Source organism: Triturus cristatus, chromosome 1_2 (assembly GCF_964204655.1).
Source record: "Triturus cristatus chromosome 1_2, aTriCri1.1, whole genome shotgun sequence".
Lineage (NCBI taxonomy): Eukaryota > Metazoa > Chordata > Amphibia > Caudata > Salamandridae > Triturus > Triturus cristatus.
This window is the reverse complement of record NC_140580.1, coordinates 177,146,302-177,164,214: the sequence shown is the minus strand read 5'-3', so window position 1 is coordinate 177,164,214 and position 17,913 is coordinate 177,146,302. Positions and strand designations below refer to the sequence as shown.

Here is a 17,913-nt window from a genome sequence, read left to right as displayed (position 1 = left end):
AAAAAGACTATTACTGTTTACATGGCATCAATATATACGTTTTGGAGTATTGCACACCTTTGGGCTCCTTTGAATTTAAGAGGTTTCTAGACCTCAGCAGGAACTTTGATTAAGAATTGGTAGTACATTCAAAATCTTTTAAATGCATTGCCATTACCAGAAAAGCTGGCAGTGATAACATGTGCTGCCCACCAACATCCTCATGATGTTTCAAGAAGCAATGCCATAACAGATTCTGCTGCTAAAATGCCACCTTGTCTAAAACTGCTGGCTTTGCCATGTATAGTGTGAAAACTGATCTTTTTCCTGTACCAACATTAAATGATTTTTCTCAATTGCAGGAGCATTCCTCTAAGAATGAAAAGTAAGTCTGAATCAAGCAACAAAGTAAGAGAGACTCAGAGGAGGTGTAGAGAGACATAACTGGGTGTGTGGTTGCACTAAAATTTCTACTCCCCAACCTAGTCAGGCTATATCATGGAGCAGCCCACATTGGTATGGATGGCATGATTTGTGCTGCTGCAACCCACTGGTATGCATCCTTTGCTTCTATAGCCCAAAGTTATTGCCAGTCTTGTGCCACATAATGATAATTTAATGCCGGAAAGGGTTTAAGGCCATCCCTGCTGCTCAACCTTCCCATTGGGGCCCCTTTATTACATCTGGATGACTTTCTACAACTAATTAAGTGTGCAAATTACTTCTATTTACTCGTTTTTTTACATCTGTACCTACACAGACGCCATTAAATGTCCAGTATTTGTAAAGCGCAAACAATTACCCGAGGGTGTCAAGGCGTTGGGGCCTTCCGGAAGATTAAGCGAGCTATTGCCCAGAGTCACATGGTGCTGTGCTTTTCTGCTCCCGGCACCGGGATCGAACCGTGAGCCCCTGGTTCCGGAGTCAGCTGCCCTGGCCGCTGCGCCACACCTCTTCCCTTTTACTGTTGCAAAGGAAATATTCAGAGACGTTATCCTTAGTTTGAGGTCCCAAGCTCAATTAGTAGTGATCAATGAGCACATTTCTGTCAGCAACAGTACAGGGAGTTTGTAAGGCACTAGGAATAGACCAGCACTTACATTCTGTTCATCATCCAAAGTCAGCATGTAAAATGCAGAAGACTGACGGGACCCTGAATAACATGATAGCTAAGATATGTCCAGAGATGCAGTTAAACTGGACTGATGCTTTCCTGCTACACCTGTGGTCTATGGGAGCGCTACTTTCCCAAAAGACTAGACTAAGCTAGTATGAAATAGTCATGGGCCGACCCATGATGCTCCCCTCAGACCTCCGAGTGTCATCTGAAAAGCTGGATCTGCAGCTAATTGTTGATGCTGTGTTACAATATTGCAGAAAGCTTATAGAACATCTCTACAGTTTCCGTCCTTAAGTGTGATATACCTTACCTCAGTGTGCAACTGAGGCCTGCCATTTCCTCCGCCATGGTGGTTGTGTACATGTCGGCATATACCGGAGGAAGGCTACTCTACAGCCCTGCTGGCATGGACTGTATCAGATTTTGTTCATCACAAACACCGCTGTTAAATGCCCATGCCTAGCGACCTGCATCTACTCCCGTCTCTGCAAGGCAAGGTGGATCTCAGAGACAGTCATGCTTCTTCCACTGCTCCAAGGACTGGGTCTATTCCCTAAGTTTCCATGCCACTGTCTCTACTGCGGCCACGTTACCTGTTGGTGTACTGAAGTTCCCATGCCCACTTCCTCTGCCTGCTCCACCACCACACGATGATGCCCATAGAGCCTCTCCTCATTACTGTCTTCTTCCACTGATGCCTCTGTAGATCTGGCTTGCGCTCTTAATTGATGCGTAGAACAGCTGGCTGGTTGTGGGGTACATCACTGCTGCACAGTGGGGAACTATTTCAAGACCAAACTGTGTTGAAAGACCCCTGGCATGAAAACACCGTTTGGCCTACAGAAGTAACTTCTATGTGTTATTTCTGAAAGAACTACAAGCAAACTATTAACTATTTCTCCTGCTGGATTGGTAGAGTATGTAGGCACTTTACTCATTTAACTTCCGGGCCTTGAAAAGTTCAACAATCCCTTTAACCGCAACATGCCATACCCGACACCTCACAATGACTGAGCAAGGATTTATTTATGAGTACCAGGGAGCAAATGACTTCAGTATCTTTGTTGAATATAGTAAATTTGACTTAACTGTAGAGAAAAATCATTTTGAGTCATCTGCCTTTGAGGAACACCTCCCCAACGGACTGTTGTTTCGGATAAGTCACTTCCAAGGATAGTAAATTTGACTTAACTGTAGAGAAAAATCATTTTGAGTCATCTGCCTTTGAGGAACACCTCCCCAACGGACTGTTGTTTCGGATAAGTCACTTCCAAGGAGCTCATGCGCATTTCATTTGCAGATCACAAGTTTACCCTTGCCTACGTTAGGAATTGACTGGGAGTAGCTACCCCCTGGTATATTGTTCTCGTCAGATGACACTTCGATGACTGCCCTTTAGAAAGTAAGAGGGGTAGGCAGGTTGTTTCAACTACCTCTAGTTTTCTCTCCACTCTAATTCCCAAGTACGGAATGGCCATGTGTAGGAAAGTAGAATATGCTTCTATGGTTACCCCCACTTTTTGAAGTAAAAAGATTCTTTCCTTTTTGAACAACCACTCATAAGATTATGACAAATACTCCTTCTCATCTAACTCCTAATTTCAGTCTTCAACCAATCACTCCCCTAGATGGAACACTTACACACAAAAAACAGTTATAATAAAACAAGCTATTTATTAGCATAAAAAGATATTTTTCACACAAATATGGTCAATATAAAAAGAACATTTTCACTTTTGTTAAAAAAGGACAAATAGAAACATAATAACATACAGGAGAAACAATTATACAAGATAAAAGACAATGACATTTGTCATATGACAGTTAATTCAGACCCCTCATGGGCAACATTGAGTAAGGATTTACTTCCTTATTTCAAATAGATTGTATGCCCTTTCCGAATTTAACATAAAAGTAATGCATCGACGCGTTTCGGAGGTTTCAAATGATCTTAGCCTCCTTCTTCAGGACAATTACTATTAATTTCTCCTCATTCAGAATTATACACCTGTGCAATCGCACTGAGGTGACTTGTATTTTCAGTTAAAATCTACAGTGAGGTTGTTTCAATCTTTCATGGTTCCCCACGATCCGTCGTCGGTGTGAAGATCAATGTTGCCCATGAGGGCAACATTGATCTTCACACCGACGACGGTCACATCTTCACATCTTCACAGTTACTGGGTTCTCTATTTCCTTTTTGGTCATTATTGAGCCCCTCTCTCTTTTTGTTTAATACCCCCACTTTTTGCCTGGTGCTAAGCCGTTACTGACTAGTCGGACTGGGATCCTGGTAATCAGGACCCTAGTCTATCTGCTTTCTCCCTAAATTGTTGTGTTCAGTACTTAGGTACATCCCAGATTGGATACTGGGGTACCCTTATAAGTCCCTAATATATGATACCAAGGTACCCAAGGGCATAGGTACCCCGGATGTCTCCCATGAGCTGAAGCATGCATATGCCACCCATGAGAGACCATTCAAAATGGAACTACAGGGCTGCCATTTCAGCCTGTGCAAGTTGGTGCTAGCACCACTTACTAAAGATATAGGGTTACTATATCTAGGTTCATTGCACTTAAAACCTATAAGTGACCCCTATAGCAGGCTTTTACAATCCTGAAGGCAGGGTGCTTAGTTCTAAGTGAGAGGGTGCCCCTGCATGAGCAGGACACCCCTACAGCCTATGGAGCCCATTCTCCCCAGTTGTCAGTGAAGCAGCCATATACTATATAGAGGGGCACCACGTAATTACACGATGACCATCTTGTAACTGGCTGCATGGTATGATTCCAAGCACTGGAAGAGCCCTCCGTTAGGCTCCCCATGTCCCCAGTACAAGTCTTCCAGACCCAGACAGCACAAAATGGTTGCTGCCGACCAGAGTGACGATTCTGCCTTCCTGCTGCTGAGCCAAGTTCTAGCAGGGGAAGGTAGAAAAAGCATCCTGTCAAAGGGAGGGGTGACCACCTCCCAGACAGGATTTAGTGTATTGGGGTAGGGTGGCTGCGCTTGCCAGTGCCACTCAGTCTGCATGTGGGGCACATTTGGTGTCCCCATGCATAGTCCAGTTTAACCCAGTCCTGAAAGCCATTGGCGCGAAACTGGACAAAGGACTTGGGAGTGACCTCCCCTCCGTCCAGGCCCTCGGAGAAAATAGCACTGACGAGAATAAATCATCTGGCCGAAGCTATTTATAAGCGTTACTGTGTACATAGCCACAACAAGCATTTGCAATGCAATAGGTCTCGCATTTGCGAGAGTTTAAGCTATTGACATTGTGAATGACAAGGCCTGTTATTTATCTGTTTTTAATAATTAACACAGAAATAAGTCATTGTCATTTACAATGCCAATAGCTCAAACTCCTGGAAATGCGAGATCTATTTCATTTCAAAGAAGCGTCCGCCATTTTCACGGGCTGCTTGGAAAGTAAAAGCACGCATGGTGCGCTGAATGCTGCAGGAAAGCATGTCGTGCCTCCAGTAGGAGAAACTCATTAAAGAAAATAGTGCTTACAGATTAAATACAAAGTAAAAGGGCCAGCCCTTATGTGAGTTTACAAATGAAGACAAGGAGGTACTAAGGAGAGACTAACTAGCCTATTAACGAATCCGAAGCCAGCATTTACAAATGACAACGACGCAAGCCAATGAAAAATATGGGTGGAGAGTGAGCGGAGCTTCATGTCCATACTCGAATACAGCATTGCTCCAAATGGGTATGTCTGTGCCTTCCATGCAGTGTGGGGTTTACAGAACACAGAAGCGAATCTACACATAGCAAACACCTGGTCCAATGCCTTTTAGCAGGTAATCAAGGTATCAATCAATTTCTGAAAAAACAATCATTATTACTAATGTGCTTGCATATTCATTTATTTGATTGCTTTTTTTGACAGCATATGAACTGTCTCCCACCATTGATTTACCCCCAAATTTAATATCTTAAATGGCTAATGTAATAGATAATGTGCTGCCTGGCTAAAAACGTATAAGGTCCCAAAGGCGAGACCTATTGGCTATGCCAATGCTTGTTGTAAACAAAGGTGTCTTGCAGCGAGATGTGCGAGCTTATACTCTTGCTGGGTCAACCATAAAAAAGTGGTTATGATGTCAAAGTAATACCTCACAGGTGATGACTGGGAGGAGGAATATAGAGTAATGAAGATTACCAGTAAATAATCAGCTCACACTGAGGGGAAAATTGTTTTCTCCTCTCAAAGAGTACCGCCAAAGCCAGTAAAATGCCACACATAGGTAAACTACAAAAATGGGAATGCAGAGATGTAATATTTCCCAAGTACCTCTCCAGTTGCTTTTTTCTATTTGCAGTATAATTCATGTGGGTATTACACAGACTACAAGTCTCACCATGCAAAGAAAAAACGTGGCCTGGACGAGCAAAGCCTGAGATAAAGGGAAGGACCGGGTAAGAAGCAAAGAGCCTCTGGTGAAAGGAGGGACAGAATGACGAAAGGGGAGAGAACCTATGATGAGCAGTTGGGAGCGAGTGAGAAGCGGAGAATAAAAGTGTAAGATGAAAGGAGGATCAGAGTTAGGAAAAGAAGCAGGGAGTCTCGTGATGAATTAAGGGAGCTAAGAGTAGGGAAAGCAGAGAGCTCGCAATGAATGTATGGACAGGATGAGAAAAGGCAGAGGGGGCCTCTAGAGAATGGAGGGGCAATGAACGACGGACAGAATGCACCGAGTAAAGGAACAGGGTAAAAGAGGATGAAGACCTGCATCACCCCGTCAGTGGTACTATGCGCTATAAAAATGCAATTAAATGAATAGCGGGGCTGAGTGAGGAAGGCAGAGCCAGGGCGTGAAGGGGCAGTGAGGACAGAATGACAGCCTGCAATAACCGACGAGACAGAGTGAGGAGTAGAAACATGTGATGGAGGGACAGGAGCAGGAAAGGGCAGGCAGGGGCCTGTGGTGTGTGTGGGCACAGGGAGGTTGCTTTGAATGGAGAGTCAGAGGGAGGAAAGACAGGCACTGTTTTTGCAGAGAGACGTTACTAGGATGTGAGAGTGAGAGAGTTTTGGGTTGATAGAGTGAGAGAGGAAGTCTGCGTGTGGGAAGAGATAAGGTTGGAGTGGAGACACAGCCTGCAAGAAAATACAAGACAGAGAGACAGGGCCGTTATTGGGTGCAGGTTATGGAGAGAAGGAAAGAGCACCAACCAGCGGCGGATCGACAGTCAGGGTGAGGAGAAACTGATGACAGCCCCTGCCTCAGGGGTGCACTCCCTCTGTACAGAAGCAGGGGAAAGTGTCCCGGCGCACATCACTCTGAATGCATCATTGAGGAATGGGTTCCTGGCACTCCGCGCAGGCCACACGCCCATGCACTGCACCTTGGCCTCTTTGCTGAGACTGCAGACGTGGCCCAACCTAGGAGGGCAAGAGGTTCTGCAGGGTTAGGGGCAGAGAGGGTCTCTCTGATCATGGACAGGGTTAGCAGAGGCGGGACTCAAAAACATGCTTTGCTACCGCGAGAGCCACTAACAGAAAAAACATGGAAAACGAAGACGGCATTAAGTACAGGCTGCAGAGAAAAACGAGAGTTTGAGCTATTAGCATTGTAAATGACAGTGCCTTTTATTTATGTTTAAAAAAACCAAACTTAAATAAAAAGCATTGTCATTTACAATGCCAATAGCTCCAAAACTGAAGCTGAGTGGTTAAAACAAGACCTCCAGACAACCTACAACGTTAGCAAGTACGACCCACGGTCCATTGTGGTAGCACGAACATTCAATAGGTGAGATGAGGAAGGCAGGTACTCACTGTCTGTTCCTGTAGTCCGCCACACGCCACTCTATTGTTTACAGAGCATCACAGTTGTGCACGCGTATCCAGTCCCCAATTCTAAGGGGACTATGTGGGCGTGTGACACTAGGACCCTCGATCAGTGCTCCGTCGTAGAAGAAGGACTAAAAAGGATAGAAACCTTTCGAAGCTGGTTAAGGCTAAACAGGGCGGCCATCTTACAAAGACACAGCTGTGGATGGAGTGGAGGAGAAAGCGGACCTGCTGAATAATATCTTCTTGAATTTTGATAGTGTTTTTTCTTAATTGAAAAAATGAACTAACTTGTAAACAAATTTATGTACTTTTTCAATTTTCGTCCTCAGTGGGAATGCTTTAGTTTCACATTGGAAAAAAAATGAGAATAAAGATGGACGCTAAACGGATGGTTGACGGACGGCGAGAGCGCACTGCCTGTGGCCTAAAGCTTGAGTGCAAGTGAGTGGTGCGCGCGCAGCAATGATTGGCGGCTGCGCGCGCGCTTTAGGCCACAGGCAGCACTTTAAAAATCCCAACTATAAAATGTCTCTCCGAGCCAGGGCATGCGCTGGCATCAGCGAGACCTAAAAAACACAGGTACACTGTACCTGAAAGAGAATAATTTATTGAACGTGATTTGTTTTAAATGTAGATTATTTTTTACAAATCTGGTTTGGCACATTTCAGGTATTTATGGGGCAGGTTTCAGTTTGTTTTGCTTGCTGAACAGAGACACCATACTGCAGAGCATAGCTGTGAACAAATACCTGTACCTTATGCTGGAGCACAAAGCATGTAAACATATCATGAAGACCTTTAAGTTTACCTCTGTCAAATAAGATTGTTCTACAGCGCAGTTGTGTGGAAAATAGGATCCACAGAGCCACGTACTAATGAAGAAGGAACATAAGACTCTTCAAGAACACTCTGCGCCTCATCCCATCAGCGACAAGGTGGAACAATGGCCCTTTTTAGATATGTTCCTCTCCTGGACATATGCAAAGCTACTACACTGAGACCTATACATACTTTTTGCGCCCACAGTAGTTTGGACTCAGACACGAGCATGGATACTCAGGCCACTAGCTTACACCTCATTCGAGTAAATAAGTCTTGAAATGCCCACCTGGCGGTAGGTAGTGGAGTACAAAACACTCTGAAGTTATGAATTTGGAAGAATGGCCATGGGAGAAGTAAAATGTACTACTCTGTAACAACAGTACTCCAGCAGGGAGCTTGCTGTCTCTTTAAGCGCAAGGGGTAATAACATAGAATCCTGAGTATCAGAGATTCCTGATGCAGCAGTTCAAGAAGAGATTTTGACCTGGAGGCTGCATACCTCATTGGCTTGAGGTGGATGCAATAAATGACTTAACCCAGATACGTGTTGGAGCACTTCTCAACAGAAATAACCCCCAGATTCATACCAAACACTCATCATTTTCGCCCTGGAGGTTTAGCTGGGTATCTAATGCCTAAAAAAAAGAATTAACCAGAATTTGTGTGCATTAGAGCTAATCCTACTGCCCAGAAACACATCCTACTCACTCTAGAAACAACACATTCAATTGAAATACGGAGCGGCTGCTTCATAGGCCCTCTGGTTCACAGTGCAGGTAGCAACCGCCTGCACTTCTAAGAGGGGAGAGAGGTCCCCTTGCAGGCGGGTGCAGTGAGTGACTGAACTAGTCTGCAAGGTGATGTCTGGGGGGAGTCCTTGACCCCCTCCAGAGGGTTGCCATCAGGGGGGCACTGACGGAGCACCACCTCTCTGTGGCGCACTGCCTGTGCACTTCCTGACAGCTTCTTTACCTCTGTGACCACATCCATGAAACGGCGCTGGCGCAGAGGTAAAGCGATTCCCTAATTTGTATGTGGCCATGACCCATGCAAATGAGGGAAGGCCCTCTTAAGACAGCGCTGGCGCAACACGTGTACACTTTGTGATAACAGAAGGGTCCGCAGATGCTTGTGCGGCCCCTTCTCTAATAACAAAGTGCCCTGGGGCGCACAAAGTGAACGCCTATTGCGCCCCTGGCGCACTTCTGTAATACAGGCCCTCGTATTAAATTGATCATATTTGATTAGTCTAATAAATGTTATGGATTTCTATAAACCTTTTTCTAATAAGAAGGCCGCGTACATTGAGTTTCTTCAGCGGCAGCTTTAGTGGGTTTTTTTCTTTTTTTTTTTAAACGAAGTGTTGACTTCAGGCATTTCATTTTGCAGTAAAATATATTAAGTGAATAACTCTATAAAAAAGAAAAGAAATAATTTTCAGTTAGTAATAGGCAACGGGCATAATAAGAAAGGCCACAGGAGTGGGAACCGACACATTAGCAATGATTAGGGGCTTCACAGGTTTGCCACGGTAGAATGCACTGCGGTGGATATTGTCAGACAAAATGAATTAGAACTGAAACGAAATACGAGCATTGTTCTAATGAACCTTAAAGTTGTAGTTTCAAAAGACGGCAACACATGTTCCGACTTGCAAATGTGTATGTTCACAACAATGACAATGAGGAGTGTGGGTGTGTTTTAAAGTGTATTTGAGAGGCACGTTCATACTCACTGCGCTTGCACTGAGCAACTTTCAGAAGGAACTGGCAAAGGGTGAAGATAAACCGGCATGTGATTTCTTGATGTCAGAATTTCAAGGTAAACTATTTTTTTTTACATTTTTACTTATGCCTCAGGTTCTTTCGAGAATCAAAGGGCACATTCAGACCAGGCAGAATCTTTTTCACACACAAATTGCTTTTGGGGAGGACATGCAGGCTATTTACAGTTTGTTGGAATGGAGCATCTACCAAACAGGGATGCACTGTTCCACCGAACTTGTGCCATTCCGTACCATTCTGAACTGCGAGAACTGCTGGGTTTCTGCAGACGAAGCCTCGGCTGGCTCCGTTGACAGAAATCTTTGACTTGGTCGTCTACCAACCACAGAATCGTTGGGTCATAGATGCAGTCACCCCACCCTATTTAGGGTGGCACAATTATCATTCATTCTCTATCCAGGATCGCCAAGTGAGACATGGGGGTACCAAGAAGGGAAAAACACAGAATGGCCGGATATGAACACAAGGGCCTGATGCACATTGCAAAAAATGTGTTTTTCAAGTACAAACTAACTTTGGGAGCTTGAAGCAGTTCCTTCAATAGAGCTGCCAAAGTTGTAGCTCTACTGAAGATACAGATCCCCAACATGTAGGTAGGGATTTCTATATCTGGCAGGCAGTCTTCCACCATGGGAGTGGTGGCTTGCCAGGCTGGCGGGCTAGCCGCCAGACTTTAAATGAGGCCTATAATTAATTTATATAGTACATGTGCAAGAGTTCAATAGTAACAACCTCAAGATTAAGGACATTAACCATGAGGCCAACACCCATAAAGGTAGTGGATGTAAGCGCATCAACAGGAAGGCTATGCCTCTCCCGCTCACAATTTTCTCCCTACTTCCTCACTCTCTATGCCTTCCTGAAACATTCACAATCACTCCCTTGCTACTTAAGTCCACATTATTCACACCCTACGCTTCCTCCCCTGGCCCTAAATCACTCTCACCTCCTACCCTTTCCTTACTCCTGAGTTATCTTCCTCAAACTCTACTCCTTCCTCACTCCCTATCAGTCTCAACTAATTTCCTACCTTTTCCTACCTGCTACTCCTAGCTAGCTATAAAATCCCTATTCGTCTCTACCTCTACATCACAAATAATTTCACCCTGTTGCTCACTCCATCCATCAATTCCTACTCCTTTCTTAAAACGTATTTCTCCCTCAGTCATCCCTCGCACTATTACATTAATTCACTTGTTATCTGTCTATCCCTCCCTCATTCTTTCCCTCACTCACACGGTATGTTTTTCACCCACTCGCTATCGCTCACTTCTGTTCCTTCCTTATACCTATTTTCAGTTTCTATTTTGGGTCAATTCTGTTGTTTCTTTTTTAGTGTTTTCAAGTGATTTCAATACCTTAAAAAACAGTGGTTATTAGTGGTTTTGCGCCATTATAAACTACAGAAACAGTGTTTTTTCGGTGTTTATGGGGATGTTTTGCTTTTATTATTGCTTGCTTATAGACAGTGTAAATATAGTGCATATGAGGCCCAAATAGATTTTTGCTAATTAAACTTATTGTAGTACACCATACAATACTTCTTCAGTGAGTCTTTGGTCATGTGCGCTCGCTCTTTCCTTCCCATGTAAACTTCTGTGAAAAGGCCCTCTCAGCATTGGCACTTGAGATGGACAACGCCAAAACAGCCAGTACACAATTTGTTAACTCTGGGCACTGACATAGCTTTCCATGCCAATATTGGTTGACTTGAAGATCGCGATTCTCAGGGCAGGTTCTGCAACATTTGTGCTGATCTGGGCGCTTATGCCCTCAGAGTTATTGAAGTGGTCAAAAATGAAGTAGCACTTTTGAACTATGGAGGAAATTCCCCTTTACGAAAGGGATCTAGAACAGTGTACCAAAGTGAGGTTTCATTGACTTCAAATGCCATTGGCGGTGAAGGGACATTTCTATGCATCATTGCAAGCCATTTCTCATACATTGTAAAATAAAAGTTCCTGAACGGCTGTTCACCAGTGCTTTGCCTACCAAGTGGCAAGCACTCTAACATGGAACATGTTGCAATGCCAAAGTCACTAAAGGTGTCGCCCAGCCTAGGAGATGTTTCACATCTACACCAATTATGCTGAACACTTGGCAGACAAGGGTGTTTTCAGACTCTCGTGTTTTTTTATTATGTCCACTACAGCAGTTATGTTTTCCTGTAAAAATCTAAGAATGCAGTAGAGTGTACTTTATTTAACATCACTATCAATATGTGACCAAAGATCCTTACATTTCTTGCCTTTTGGCAGCATCACTCAACAAACATTCTGTAAATGGTTGCCACATGGATGATATAGCATTCATCGTCCCTTGGACTGAGAACCATCAGCTAAGGGACACAGTTGGGATGACTCTCTCTGATGCCACACAAATCATGAAATGATAAATATTTGCGTTTTAGTTCCTGTGCACAAGACAACAGTGCACCAGAATGGATTAAAAAGTCAATAGCATTCCTCATTAACTCTGAAGATTGTAAAGATGCTTTCAGCATACCATCTAACAAGTGGGAAGGATCTCTTACAGGGAAGCACTTCAGCTCTGGTATCAATTTTGCCAGGTCATCACACAACTTTTTCATATACGTAGATGAATCACTGCAATATAAACAATATCACTCCAATCTTTGTTGAACTTGGAAAGAACCTTTTTTGCAGAGCATTCCAAGTGACAGTGCATTCCATGTTTTCCAAATGTCTGGTGTCATATTTTAACCAATATCCCAGATGCTTGGTGATAGCGCTCTTTTCACATATCCTTGTCACTATACCTTGCATTGAATGTTTAAAGCCTGAGGTGTTGGCAATTCGCCTACTATCAATACTGACTCACTAGAAACAAGGGGCTGCTGTATTAAGGGGTTTTCCCATCCTCTGTGGGTAAATGTGATGACACATATCAGGAAAGATTCTTATGAAACCAGCCATTTTACAAATCAGAGAAAGAATCAAACGCAGCCAAAATATCAAATATGATGTTATTTCCTGATTCTCTACAGTTTATAAAATAATTAAACAAGAACTCAAACATGCTTCTAAACCCTGCATCTTTAGACTAAAGACCACAAAACTGAAAAAAACAAAATGAAGAAGAAAGAATATTTTAGTGGCATCCCTAAACAACAAAACCCAAGCAGAATAATGTTAGCCCAGGCTTTCTTACTGCTAGCTTGTATAACAATTAAATTGTATTGGCCACTTCAGGAAGAAACAAAATGACTCTTTCACTCTCTTTTCCTTTCTTTGAATGGCATTTAGTTTGTGGTTGTACAGGTGTTTTTTCAGTGTTTATATGTTTTCACTGGTGAGGGCAATTTCTCTTTCAGTGGGGTTTTATCAGTTGTTATAGGCTTAAACCTAAAACCTGACAGCCAACTTATACCCCATCATCATGCCTCCCTCTAGGGTCATCCCACCTTCAACTCCTGCTCACTTCCAATTTCTCCCCACTTTCATCCTCCCTCATAATCCTCATCCATTTCCCTCCCTGCCGTCTTTCATTGCCTCGTACACAGCCATCCTAGCTCACTCCAATCCTTCTTAGCTCATTATTCCCACATTTTCCCATAAGACCTTTCAGGACTTCGCCTACCATCAAGGTTTCTCAGATCTATGCTAACCACCCACCCCTTCCACTACCTTGCTTGCCAGATGACCGATTACATCTCAATTCAAAAGAATTTTGAACAACACTCACAGTCTAATATTCTATCACTTCCCAGTCCTTCACAATCCATTCCAGACAACCCTTCTTCCAACTTTCTCTTCAATCCTGAACTCAGTCGTTATAGCTGTCATGGGCAAAGTTTACAAAACACACCAATACTGCGACAAGTACGCATCTCAACGACATTGTGAACAGCTCAGGATACAACGTTATCCTCTGCATATTAGCAAAGGCTGCCAATATTTGTGATAACTCACAATTACAAAATAGCACTTAGGAGCATGGGGAGCACATGCTGAACAAGACTGAGGAAACACGATCACTCAGGCAATTGGAACAAGAAATATAAATAAGGGACACATTTTGTGGATTAGACAGCACAATCAAAATAGCAGTACAAACTCAAAGCCACGAGATGAGGCTGGGTGTCCTAAGATCTAACCCCAGACGGGCGCACCCTCTATCACTTCATTAGGCTTTAAACAGGGCCAGAGTGCCATTGAAATGGGTGCAAGGTTAAGCTGCATCAAAACTCTAACATACAATAAGACAGAGAATAGAATGGGTATTTAGACACTTACACCTGTTTCAGCAAGGGGGCAAATCCCCTCAGGGAACACCACATGTATGCAATCTCTACAGCAACTAATTACTAGAAAATAAACCCTACAGGTGATCTTAAAAATCTTGAATGAAGTTATGTTCAAGCATATGTCACGTATTCAAGAATATTTTGACATTTTGTCCATCTTTAACTAGAGCATGCATTAACTCATTTATTTGGCTTTTTATATACCATGAAAAAGACCCAATGGGTGTCAGAGCACTTTACATAAGAACAGTTACATAGTGCATATAGGCAGATTACATACGAACAGTTTCACAAAAAAGATCGTATAGAAAAATGTAAAAAAAGTTTAGGCATGTACACAGTTAACGGATATCTGCGAGCAAGTAGTGCATTAAGTTTTTGACTCTCGCTTGCGGGAGTCCACTTTATCAACACATGATCAGCAAGAGAAATCCAAATTTAAATGTAACCAATGTCAAAGTCCACAGGTCACCTGATACAAAATCAAGGGGTATGGGTCCTCAAGTCAACATAAAATAAAGAGATCACCTTAATTGATGCCGGCCATCATTTTCTCTTTCTCAGATACAAACACACTGAATGTTTCTAAAGCATACTGAAATCAAATCACCTTTATAAGGCTTACTTTAGCCTAAACCCCATTACATACATTTGGCAATAACCTTCACCATGGTTCTCCTTTAACCTAATTTTTCAACATGGGCAATCAGTAACTAGTTCCATTCTCTTCATTACACTAGTTTCTATTCCTATAGAAACATAAGCTTTTAGGTTACCTTTTCAAAAGCTGTAGGTGTGCCAAAGTGCATGGTTCGTGTCACATCTGTGGTTCCATCCCTTTCAAAAGAGAAAACAACATTTGAATTATAAGACGCAAACAAACTTAATCTTAATCTTCTCTTATTCTTGTTAGAAGTTACAATTTCTCATATCCTGTTATCACAAACTGCACCTACACTAGTTTTCATTTTGTCAGGGATCTCAAAACAATATTACCAGAGGATATCATACATGGATCTGCAGCTCCAATTAATGTGTCTTCTACATTTTCTTAGGACATTCTAAACAACAGAAAAAGAAAGAAACTCATTGATATAGAAAAATGAAGAACATGCCTGTATTCTTATGCTGGCTGATGTGACATCTTTTCCTTTGAAACTATCCAGATTTTGTGCATGCATTTTATGTTCTTACTGTGAATCCACATTATCACAGTGGGGCACTTGGCACCAGCATGCACCTCCTATTATAATAAATCATCAGTGCTGGACAGGATGTGCATGATTGATGAATATATTAGGATCATGTATGCTACAATGCTTTGAAAAAATATTTGACTGGATGGATGCAGTGCCATAAAGTATGAAGTAATGGTCTAGGTGAAGAGTGAGGTACATTTTTTTTCCAATTGCTTCTTATGGAAACGGTTTACTTCCAATATCCTAATCATAAAATTATTTCGAGTTCCAAAACACAGGATGATATTTAAATTTGTAGGCATTAACTTTTACCACTTCTCCCAAAACAATAAATGGAGATATATGCACAATTGTCCGTCTCCATCTTGACAGGTACAGTCCTAGCACAGCCTGGAGACTGACTCAGCAACTCGGTTTGCTTTCACGACTTCCAGAAAGGTAAATCCAGCCCCAACTTTGGGGAGGAATCTGTGGCCATAAAGATTCTCTACCAGAAAGAGCATTATCGAAGGTAAGTAACTTCTTCTTCTGATAGACACGTCTAGTCACAGGTCCCTCAACTTTTGAATAGATATCAAAGCAGTACGTATTCGGAGGTGGGTCTGTGAATGGACTCGAACAAAATGTCCTGAAGGACCAAGAGGACAAAATACCCTCTCGACGACCTGGACTGTCCAGACAATAGTGCTGCGGGACATCCTTGCAGCCGCCTGGCAAATGTCCAGGACAGGGACTCCGTGTGCCACAGCAGTGGTAGCAGCTTTAGTCCAGAAAGAGTGAAGAAGCAGTCACTCCAGAGGCAGCTTTTTGGCCAGTGTATAGTAGATGTTAATGAAAAGTATAATCCAGCGGGAGAGGGTTCTCTTCTGAACAGACTTGCCCTTTTTCGCTACAGACAACCCTACGGTGAACCGATCGACGACCCAGTTCTCTTTGGTACGATCAATATAAAAGCTTACAGCTCTCTTGGGGTCCAAATGGTAGATCCTCCTTTGAGGGGTAAGGCGGAGTATAAAACGTCGGCAAGGTGATGTTCTGACCGATGTGTAATGGCGTCTCAACTTTAGGCGAGAAGGATGCCTATGTACGTAAAACCAGCACATCTGCAAAGGTGGTGGTGTATGGCGGGTTTACACAGAGAGCCTGAAGCTCACCCACATGCAGTACCAATGTTATGGTGAAGAGGAGCACTGCCTTGAGGGTGAGAACCCCAAGGAACAGCTGTGAAGCGTCTCGAAGGAAGTGCACATCAGAAATATGAGGTTCAAGTTAAGTTCCCACTGCAGCATGAGAAAGTGAGAGGGAGGAAATAAGCCTTTCAAGAAGCACAGAACAACTGGAGACTTAATCAATAAAGTCTGTTCTGGGAACTGACAAAAAAGTCAGAAAGATACTCTTTAACTGTGCCCAGAGCAAAGCCATGCCAAGTGAGAGTCAAAACAAATAAAATGTCAGCTAACTTGCCCGCGGGTGCGGGGGTCTATCAGCTGAGTACCATACAAAGCCCAAATCTGTCCAAACGACAGGTGTATAACAGTTTGTCAAGAGACACTCCTGGCTGCCAAAATGACATCAACAACCTCCGGAGGAAGGTTGAAGGGGGTCACCTGTCAATACTCAATCTTCAAGCATGACGGTGGAGATTGCACAGCAGGTAAGAAGAGCGACTGGGAGGGTGCGGGGGTGGGGGCTCGCCTGATAGTGTGCTACGCACGGCCCCCACAAAGACAGGCCAGAGTAGTCGAGGATCGGAGAGGTGCTGACAGGGTGTAGATCTCCCGCTCTGGTTTTGGAGTGTCCCACGGGCGGCCTGCGCACTGGCCTGAACAGTACAAGGGACTGGGCCTGAAAGTTGAGTGGGCCCAGCAAAGCGGCGACAGACAAGAGGAGCAAAGAGAGGGTCGCCCAACATATAGAAGGAAGCGTGATAGGAAGCAGAGTGAGGTCGGCCACACTGATGCCACCCCCCTGGTGATAGCCCAGTGGTGGCCTAGAAGAGCGGGGGTAGCCCCCCTTTTTCTTCTGTTGGAGAGCCCAGCTGAGGAAGACACTCGTCCGCTGACGCTCGGTGAACTAAGGCAGCCCCCCACTGCATTCGGGACAGGGACCGAGCCTGGAGACACATGCCCCCTGACTGCCGAAATTGAGTGCAAGAGCGAGGCTTCTGGGACCCTATGCAGCGCTATAAAGCTCAGGGGAGGCCTGCACATCTGGAGGCCCTGGTAACCTCAGGGAGGGGGCGGCTGGGCCAACCAATTGCTGGATGACTGACAAGTGCCCCAGGCTGCACATAGCGGTGCAGGATTGACATGGGGTAGTCAAACCCCCACCAATCTAAGCTGACTTTCCAGCAACGCAAACTTCCCAAGAGCATTGGCCCACTGGAGTACGAACAGTCAGAGCAGGAGCGCTGCTTCCACAAAAGAGCCAGATATCGGCGAAATGCAAGGATCTTAAACGGAATCTCATGGCTATTGACCAGAAAATTGATTCCATGGCTGACAGGGTAAAGGATAAGGTATCCAGCCACGACGAATGCATCGGTCAGATTGAGCAGTGCACATCAGTGCTGGAAGAGGAGGGTGTGATGATGCCGGAAAAACTGCTTACCATGCAAAAGTCCAGGAAATGATTGGGAATAAGAACGAGGACTTAGAGGCTCGAACTAGACAAAACAATTTGTGCATCGTGGGAATCCCAGGAATACACCGCCATGACCAGAGTTGAGGACTATGTTGAAGAAATGCTTCGGTCCCTATATGGTGACTCCCTGTAGGCGGACAGCAAAGTAGAGAGGGCCTACAGGGCACACGGCCCAAGGCCTCCACCGGGAGCCACGGCCAGGTCAATAATCGCCTGCTTGCTAAACTACAGAGATAGAGACACTGTTACGTAGAGCCAGAGACCAACAAGAAACAGTATATCAAGG

The 17,913-nt window shown here is 44.0% G+C and overlaps 1 protein-coding gene across 5 annotated transcripts in view; it reads right to left on the bottom strand.

Annotated features, from left to right (window-relative positions):
- XPNPEP1 (X-prolyl aminopeptidase 1) overlaps positions 1-17,913 on the bottom strand; it is a 384,359-nt gene that overhangs the window by 80,279 nt on the left and 286,167 nt on the right. For all 5 annotated transcript variants that reach the window (XR_014961064.1, XM_085603445.1, XM_085603448.1 and 2 more), the window contains one exon: positions 14,562-14,622. Coding sequence is in view for 4 of the 5 variants with exons in the window: in XM_085603445.1 (XP_085459571.1) it covers positions 14,562-14,622 (61 nt within the window). In the remaining variant the exon portion in view is untranslated. The remainder of the gene's footprint in view (positions 1-14,561; positions 14,623-17,913) is intronic.